Below are 9,261 nucleotides of genomic sequence, written 5' to 3'. Positions count from 1 at the left end.
AGTGAAGAGCAAGTGTGCAGATCAGTGCTGTTTAGTTCACCTGATGTGACCCACAGGTTAGAACGCAACTGCACCCAACAGCCCAGACCACAACACCTGCCTGCTCTACCCTTCCAGGAGCTGTGCCTCCCCCTGTGTAGGAAGTAGATACTTAGTGCAGGGAGCCTTGGCTGTGATCACTACACCCCAGAGGTGGTCCAGAGCCATTTGCAGCAGGCAAGCAAGGCCCTCCAGCCCTGCACAGGAGGGGGGACAGCAGAGCCCGCCTGCTCTGCTCCAGCATCCAGCTGTAGGCACTAACTGGAAAGTGAGTGAAAGGCAAAAGAAATACACAGCAGCACATTTCCTGTGACAAGCCCTCTTCCCCAGGGAGACGACGCCAGCTTTCACAGGCATGTGAGGCCCATCTGTTCTGAAATCCCTACAAATCAAAAGTACCTATTAAGAATGCATTTCAGTCGCTACAAATAAGGAAGCATAAGACAAAATGAAGACGTTTCTTGGACAGTTGCATTTCCATTAGAAGCCAAATAATGAAGATGCCTCCTCAGTTCACCAACCAATACTGTTTTCCTAGTTCTCCTTTCAGACCCAGGCCCTCTCAGTCTAACTACAGTAGTACTGCATCCTGTTTGTCCGCCGTCTTTTCCGTGACTGAAATTCTTCAAAGAAGTGCTGAATGTCTTCTCTTTTAACCACCTAGGGGAAGCAAAACCCAAGTTGTGGTACAAAAATGCAATTAAACAATCCCTTTTTCTTTTTCCTTGCATGCATCCCACATGTAATACACAAAGCACATAAAAGCAGGTATCCCGACACCTTGCTGACACAGCTAGCAAAACATCCTTCCTGTTGCACCCAAAGGAGATGTTTAATGCCCAAATTCTATTTTAAGAGAATACAAACAAGAGTAATGAGCTCCCCAAAGGCAGAACAAGCACATGGAGAAAAGCTCCAAATAGTATTTTTAACAGGTTTGACCACTGGCTTTTATCATCAGAAAAACCTGACACCAAGCAAGATTTTCATTAGCTCACTTCATGTTCATTACAATGTAACCAATAATGGCAATTTAGCAAATCGGCCAACAAAATGCAGACTTGGTTAATAACAGCATGCAAATTCCTCCAGGAAAAGAACAGACAAGACTTTTGCAAATATTTAGTCAGTCCCTCTTAGGGCTTAAATTCAATCTAACAAAAATATAAAGGTTAAGAGCTTTTTACTCTTTTATTTTTAATTTAAGAACTGCTCTCAGTCTTTTACAGACAGATTTCTGTAAGGTCCCCATTATGTTCCAGCAATGTCATTAAGGAAATACAACTTTTACATTCCAATAAAATCAGGGATATCTCATTTCTACTGCAGTACCAGCAACTCCATAAAAAAAAACAAAACTGTAATACAGTAAGACAGTCTTCAACACCAACCCCTCAACAGTACTTTAAAACGTGTTCTGGCAAACAAATTCTCTGAGTTGTGCCTTACCGTTCCCTCATCTGCAAATTTCCTGAGATAGTCTGTCAGTTCTGTCTTTAAATCATTGTATTCTGGATGGAGAAGCAAAGGCAAGGGAAAGAAAAAAAAACAACAAAGAAGATATTTAGCTTTAGTTTAACATTCGCTCAAGAAGACAACTTGTTCCACTCCATCTTGTAATTCGTTAGCTTTACTCGAGACAAACCAAGGTTTGAAGTGCATTATAAATAATAAAAGGAAAGGCAAGCTTAGGTAAACACAAGAAGCCTAATAAGTTAGCAGGGTAGCCTATGCAGTCTCAGTATCTGTTCAAGTGATCCTCAGAGAAATCTGTAGTTCAGCAAGTGAGTTAGTACAACTAATTGAAAGCCCACCCTGCTCTCACCTTCCACTGGGAAAGCACGTGTGGGATCTAGTGGGAAGTCTGCAACTCCGGACTGGGCAAGTGTCCTCACCAGAGTGCAAACCCCTGACTCAGGAGACAGCTCCAGCTACAGAACCCCTCACCACTGCCTTGTCCACTCTGTGGCAGAGCTGCCAGGGAGCTCCCTACACCCCAGCTTCACCCTGGCTGGCACTCCCCCAGACATCAGGCAATTGCTGAAACAACTGAACGGGCTAAGATAAATAAGCTAGACAGCACAAGAGTAAACTAATGTTTTATATTGACTTACCAAAAAATTACCATCAATACAGTATTTAAGATGTCAAACAGGGGAAAAGTTCTGAACATCACCTAGTTCCTTGATTTAAGTTAAAATCGTAACCACAGGCCAGAGAGGACAAACTTCTCTAAAGACTCCTAGCTGAGGTGTGCAACTTGGCAGAGTCTCCTATGTGCTACTTCAAAAGGGGTTTGACACCACACTAGTCCTGATACTGAACTCTCCTGGGGAAACTGTTCACTGAAGGTGCTAAGTCAGATTCTAAAAAAGAAGCAGTATTTACCACAGATAAGTTCCACTTGCTGGACTCTGTCCATGCTGTTAAGGGTGTCCATTAAAGGATCTCTTCTCTCTGTTTCTTGGTCACTGGTACCTTTATTTTCGTAAGCCAAAACAGTGTCACATTCATCTGTCAGGAACTGGACTTCAAGCTCTGAGTACATTTTCTGGAGAACAAAGTAAGATTTAATTTTACATCATAAAACTTCTCAGATGGAGATGCTCTCACCCAATCCTTTTTGTGTTCAATATCACAAATAGAATAAATATTAATAATGTAGATTTTTGTATCCAGCATTTCAGAGATCTCCCCACAATGACTTTTAAAAGCTATACTGAATTTAAGTAGCAAAGAAAATACAAATGTCTCAAAGCTCTTTTGTGCTGTATTAATTGCAAAGGATTCTGTGTTTCCTCACATGGAGTGGAGGGGTTTTTTAGATGTTTATATGCAGAATAAGAACATTTATACTACAAGCTTCCCTTCAAAGAGTCTCTCAGAGCTCCTCCCTGCCTTCCCCAAATCAGTTATGATAATGAAGAGAATACATACCAAACAGTCTCCACAGGTGCATAATTTGCTTCTCCAGTTCGATGGCCAAAAGGTGGCAGTATCTTTTTTTAAATATTGCTTGCTTTGGAGTTCTTTCAGCTTGCAGACTGGCTCCTCACTCTTAGTAACTACCTGAATTCAAACGAGAGTGTTCAGTGCTCTAGAACATCACTGCAAACACACCCTGTTCTTTCCAGCATGTAATTTTCCTCATGCAAGATTCTTCTTTTGTCTCAGACACATTTGTTTGTATAAACAACCTATATTACTGTTGCATCCACAATTCTGATGTGGTTTTAGTCATTTCCAATGGAAATTTTTGTAGAAATTTACTGCAATAGCCATAAACATTTAGAAAAGCACAGCTGGATTATCATGTAAATGCAGCTACAACACGTAATACCGCTCTATGAGAACAAACGCAGAAGTCACCTCACTGTAGACGCCAGGTGGCTGACAAGAAGGGATGGGTCTAACTCATCTGCAAACAGACCTTACACCCTTGTCACCCACTTCTATCAGTGTGTTCCACAGCCTGGGCTGTGCTCCGCTGAGATTGAATGTTGGAAGTGCCAGTGACTGAAGAGGGACACAAAAACAGCCTGAAAGCATTTACCTCTTCACTGAACCTATGCAGAAAGAGGTGGGCTTTGCTTCACAAGTATGAACACATACAGGACAGAAAAGAAGATCCATTTTACCTCTGGACAAGCAGACCCAGAACTAGTGGATGGTTCATTAAACTGTTCCATTTGCTTTTCCTTCTTTGTTTCTTGGTGTTCCACTGCACTTTCTTTTTTAATTTCTTTTTTCTGCTCTTCACTTTCCTCAACGTTCAGGACAATCCCTTCATCTTCGAGAGAGTTCACTTTGGTCAAAGCAGGAACTGGAAGATACGCACCCGTGTAAGTGAAAATACTGTGCCAGACAATGTGCAGGCTAGCCACAGGTGTTCCCTCTGCACCTAGGTGGTGTTGCACACTGCAGGGTCCTGGATATATTCAAAGACAGGGTGACCTAGATATAGAAAGAAACTGCTCCCTCTTTCACCATAGTCTTCTTCCTTCTCATACTCCTAATTCTGAACTACTCTGCTTCCCAAAGTCCAAGCCGTAGGAGAGGGAAAAAGTATCACAATATATTTCTTTACTAAGAGGCTTGTCCTTCACATCCCTTGATAGCTATGGCAGGTTCAATAGCTGTTGGGTACTTTTGTGCTGACTTTGTTTCAGAATCCCTCATTTTCTACACACACACACACACACACAACAAAAACTCTATGACAGATTAACTACACTAACCACTTCCTTATTTAAAACAAGTTTTTCTTTTGATGTCAATTCAAATATGTGCTCTGTGACATTACTGGTTAGGGAGAGAAAAAACAAAAAAACCCATTCTGTACTGTATTTACATTAGAAAGAAGAGAACTTCAGGTAAGCCATTTTGGAATCCTTAAAATTACCACTGACATTCCTGGCATGTAAGGGATCAATCACCTGCTGATATAAGCAACATTTAGGAGACTACAAAAAACAGCTCCTTCCACAGAAATCAAGTCATCTACCCTTCTGATCCCACAGAGACCACACAGCAGACAGAGGCCTGGTGTGACCACAGGGAACATGTGTCCTGAGCACAGCCCCTGCTCTACCCAGGGTAAGATTTTACGCATGCATTTTCACTCACTATCACTCACTCCTTGCTGCTCAGAGCCTCAGTCTCAGCTGTTTGCCTCATTGCTTCCCTTAGCATGGCTCTTCGGTTCTTTGATTCAGTTTAGAAATGACATTCCTTGAGACAAGTATGTAATTGTCATCCATCCTGTGCTAGCACATCTTTGATAACATCAGTAAAACAGTGAGCATCGTAGAATTAAGATTTAGGAGCAAGAAATATTTGTGGGTTTTTTTTCACAGAACAGCTACTGCAGCCCTGCATGTTCTACTGCTGAAGGCAACTGTCCAATATAATGAACATCATCTCTCTAACTATTTGAAGAGTATGATGTCATTAATCAACCAAGGGTGAGAAATACGCTAAGGAAATACTGGCTCAGAGACCTTAATTTTCTTTACCTGCCAATTGTGATGCGTAGGCCCACAGGAAATGGCAGCGGCTCATGCAGGCTTGGCACACCATCTCATGGAAGTCTCCACTGTCAGGGGGAACTGCACCCAGATGCTATCAAAAAGAAACAAGCACACAGGAGCAAAAGGTTTGCTGCAAATTAACGGACTTCTCTCCAGGTTTAGAGGAAGTAAAACATCAACTGCCATCACATTTCCAGCACAAGCACACACTCCTGCTAACTTCCTACAATGATTACAACTTAAAGACTGGAAAGAGCTGATAAAAATTCCAGGGAAAAATTTAATTTTGTCAACAGCCTTTTATGCCCTTTACATATCAGAAATCTCAGTCCTATCTTTTTCTCATTTCTAAATGTTATTCTTCTAAACTGTTCTAAGCACAGGACAAGTGACGATACCTATAGCACACTGCACGTTTAAACTCTTCAGTAACTTATACCTACTTCCTTATATTTTAAGTCTTCATACTGAAGTTTAGAAGAACTAGGTCCAAAAGTTCTCCATGACGTTGTGCGAACTATTTAGGCAATCAAAAGCTTTCTTTTGAAAAGCACTCTTGCAAAGCTTGCAGTATGCAGCATAACATTCTTAATATGTACATTTATACAAAAGAATCCTATAGTTTATCCACAAAACCCATAACTGAAGCCAGCCATCTTTTTTTTTAAACAAAAAAAAAATCTTTGATCCTGCAACTTCAAACATGGAACTTCACTCGTGCCCTTCAAGGCACGAGAGGCTGAATCCTTAATGCATACGATAAGTAGGGCACTCACTGAAGTGCTGAGCTGCTTTTGAAAGATTTTCCCAAAGTTGATAATCAGGAACCAACTACGCTGTTTGTTCCTTGCTATTTAAAGGAATTACAGTTCAAAAAGCATTTTTCTGGATGACAAACTATCCAGGTAGTTGATAATGATATGCCTCAGTAAGAAAATTTTTCTCACTGAGCAGAATTTTCCAATTAAAGAGCCAGCTATAAAGTTATGGTTTTTTGAAGGCTACTGCTGCAGAATAAAGGTAGACCTCTTCCTAGGTTTTTTGGACTGGAGTGGACAGAAGCACAAGATTAAACTTTCAATATTCCTTTGCATAGGACGAAAAGAAACACTTTAGAACTCATATAATAACCTTTTAAGAATGAAAGCAAGCCTCCCCATTTAAGAATAACCACAGAAACTCAACCATCCCATTCTGCTGCTTATAGTTTCCTTACCCTTCCATGGAACCAGTCTTCACAAACTATGCATTGGATCATCTCATCTGGAATCTAGATGAATGGTCATGTTATTAGCATTAACAGCAACCTCCAGAATCTTTCACAAGCCTCAACTTGCAGCATTATGCAAAGCCTGCTCAAGTGAATTGCTTTTCCCCTGCCCCCCACACACAGGGAGCTGCCATTAATAAGTAGTTACTGCTTCACTGGTCAGTTTGCTTCCCTGAAGTTCAACAGCATTTGTCATATTATCAAGACTGGAAATTCCCATTTATTATTACAAAACTACTTTTCCCAGTAAAGCAGGACACTCTCACACAAAAGAGCTGATAAAAGTTAATACACTATTGGTATCTTTCTTGCTGTAAACAGAAATGCAGGCAGCTTAGCAAAGACAGGTACTTGATGCTTGAAACAAAGTGTTCTGACTACTGTAAGGAAAGCTAAGGGCAGTGCTACAGGATAGGCTCTCCCCACCCCAGAAGCCTTGTCAGGGCACTGCTGCAGGCATAAGGAAGCAGATTGTGGTCTCTCCTAACACGTTCAGTATGTTCGTTCTGTGCTTGCCACATTTCCCAGGATAATGAGAAACCCACCCCCTAAGGGAACTCAGTAACTTAAAACAGGAAAGCAGAGAGGACTGTAGCAGCGTTTTGTCCAGATTATGGTTTGTGCTCCTTGTTTGTCATTAAGATATAAATACACTCTACCATTTAAGGAAACCTTGGTAATTATTTTATACAGCATATGACCAAAAGCAAGACTGAACATATGTAAAGCAGCTCAGCGATGACCCTTTGCACAAATACCATCTATATACGAGTACTACTACGTTTTGGGTTTCTTACCTCATCTTCAGGATCTGGATATGGTCTTTTACAAGTACAGTACAATCCGTAGAAATTGTCATTATACTTATTTCCTGAATTCACCTTGCTCTTTTCCTAGGAGGAAAGGAAGAAATGTCTCAGCAGACAATGCAGTGAAAAACAAGACAGAAAATAGGTAAAATCTGCAAAAACCTGTTTCACTTTAATTCCTAAAGCAACCATTATACTCACCAGCTTGCAGATCCAAAAAGAAAGATATTATCCAGACACGTAGGAACACAGTGAACAGCCAATAAGGCATGCAAGGAATACTGAAGTTGAGAAGGAAAGAGGAAAAAGTCTTTCCCTCTTCATAACAAACAGCAACTGTGGTGTTTGTTAAGCTACTGCTAATCTAAAATGATGCAGGAGTTTTGCTCACCAACCATGCCTGCCTGATGATATTAGTAATGTCTGTACATTTATTGGGTACCTCCTCCTTTGTTTTTTTTAAACATCCAGTCTGTGATCCAAACTCAAATTAGTTTAATTTACCACAAAGCTTCCACTAAATTCCCATCATGCAAACCTCACTCTACAGGAAAGGATTATCCAAATTACAAAACATACTGAATGAAACTCAATTACAGGTAATCCAATTTAAAAAAACCCAACAGTTAATACAATTGCAGCCATCAGCCAGAGGGCTTCAGAACTGCACAGTTGCAGCCTGAGGCCACCATCAGCCCCTGCAGAAGCAGCTGTGACCATTTAAGATGTTATTACAAAATGCCATCTACCACCACTCTGACAAAGGAAGAGGTGAGCACCCGGCATCCATGAAGTTCACCAGATTAATGGACAGATGCCAAAGGTCAATTAATCTGCAGAACAAGCCTATGATCCAATATTTTTAATCGATCGAGAAACAGTAACATCTTAAAACTGTCAGAGGTCCCTCTGCAGGGATCACTGGACTGTAGCCCTAGACTTGACTAGCTCTGGATTGGTCCCAACTCTGCTGAAACAAAATGGGCATACACAAAATCACTTGCTGTTTCTTCATGTGTACTGTTATTACCCTGGGAGCAGCACCACAGGCAAACGAAGCTGCTTCCTGTCACCGCTTCCCAGATTGCCAACTACCTGATGAGTCAAAAATATCCGCTGACTATGAAAAGTACAGGGGGCTCAGTACAGTAAAAAACTATCCCATCTGTAGGCTCTAGTGACATCCTATCAAAAAAGAATAGGGCACTAATGCCACTACACAGAAGGGCAGGGAGCTGACCCTTTGACAGCAGCACAACCTTGAATATCCATAACACAACTGCAAAATTGCACTCCAAAAAGTTCTCCTGAAACCAGCTTAAAGCTAATGAGACATCTCGGTGCAGGCACAACATGTTTCTGGCACTACACTGACCACGAATGCAACCCGCTGCATTCATAGAAGCATCTTCCTCCTTGCAGCACTTCCCTTTGGCTCCTCAACAGCTTTATCTCCTGCTGTAATACCCCTACATTGTTTAACTTGCTGGAAAATGCAGAGCTGTGAGTCAGCACTGGCTGAAGCAAGGCACCAGCCTCCCAAGATTGTTACTTTGATTCTATATGTATGAAACCTACTCGGAACTTACTGGGAGTAACTTGCACTGCAGATTTTTGAACTTGCTATTTCCACAGTCACAGCGGAAGTTCCTGGAAAGAACAACATAGCATTTCAGGGCTTTTATTAACTGAAAACACATTAGTTCTTGTGTTCGTAACAATTCCCAGCAGTTTATTAGGAGCCATAAAAATGTTCTTGCAGCTATTTAAACAATAGCAGCCGTCAGAACTGGTGAAAGGGCCCTGCAGGCCCAGGCTCCCATGCGGCGTTCTCAGCAGATCCCAGCCAATACCATCAGCAACAGCACTTGGCTGGGAGGCCGCAGAGGCATGGCGAGCCCAGAGGAGCGTGAATTTGCTTCTGACGGCCGGACCCACCGATGCGATTGAGCTCCTGCCTCCTCCCGAGACACCCAAGCTCGGACTTCGGCAGGGCCGGCGCGCCAGGGAACGCTCCGCTGCCCGCGCAGTCCTGCGGGGGCTGCATCTGGCACCAGCCGGAACGCGGCCCTACCTCACAGAGACGCGCGGCCCAGCGGGGAGGGCCGGGGGA

General features: G+C 42.2%; 1 protein-coding gene across 1 annotated transcript; it reads right to left on the bottom strand.

Moving 5' to 3' along the window:
• Positions 1-416: 416 nt before the first annotated feature.
• Positions 417-9,195, bottom strand: UBR7 (ubiquitin protein ligase E3 component n-recognin 7 (putative)). Its single transcript, XM_010003759.1, has 10 exons — positions 9,017-9,195; positions 8,738-8,798; positions 7,137-7,232; positions 6,286-6,339; positions 5,055-5,160; positions 3,678-3,862; positions 2,977-3,108; positions 2,428-2,590; positions 1,489-1,550; positions 417-699 (listed from the first exon to the last, which is right to left on the bottom strand). Exons 1-10 carry the CDS (start codon positions 9,193-9,195, stop codon positions 607-609), a joined length of 1,131 nt encoding a protein of 376 aa, XP_010002061.1. The 3' UTR covers positions 417-606.
• Positions 9,196-9,261: the final 66 nt, after the last annotated feature.

This window comes from Chaetura pelagica, unplaced genomic scaffold (assembly GCF_000747805.2).
Source record: "Chaetura pelagica isolate M959 unplaced genomic scaffold, ChaPel_1.0 scaffold48, whole genome shotgun sequence".
In the NCBI taxonomy this organism is placed as follows: Eukaryota; Metazoa; Chordata; class Aves; order Apodiformes; family Apodidae; genus Chaetura; species Chaetura pelagica.
Note: the sequence above shows the minus strand (reverse complement) of the source record. Positions and strands in the feature narration are given on the sequence as shown.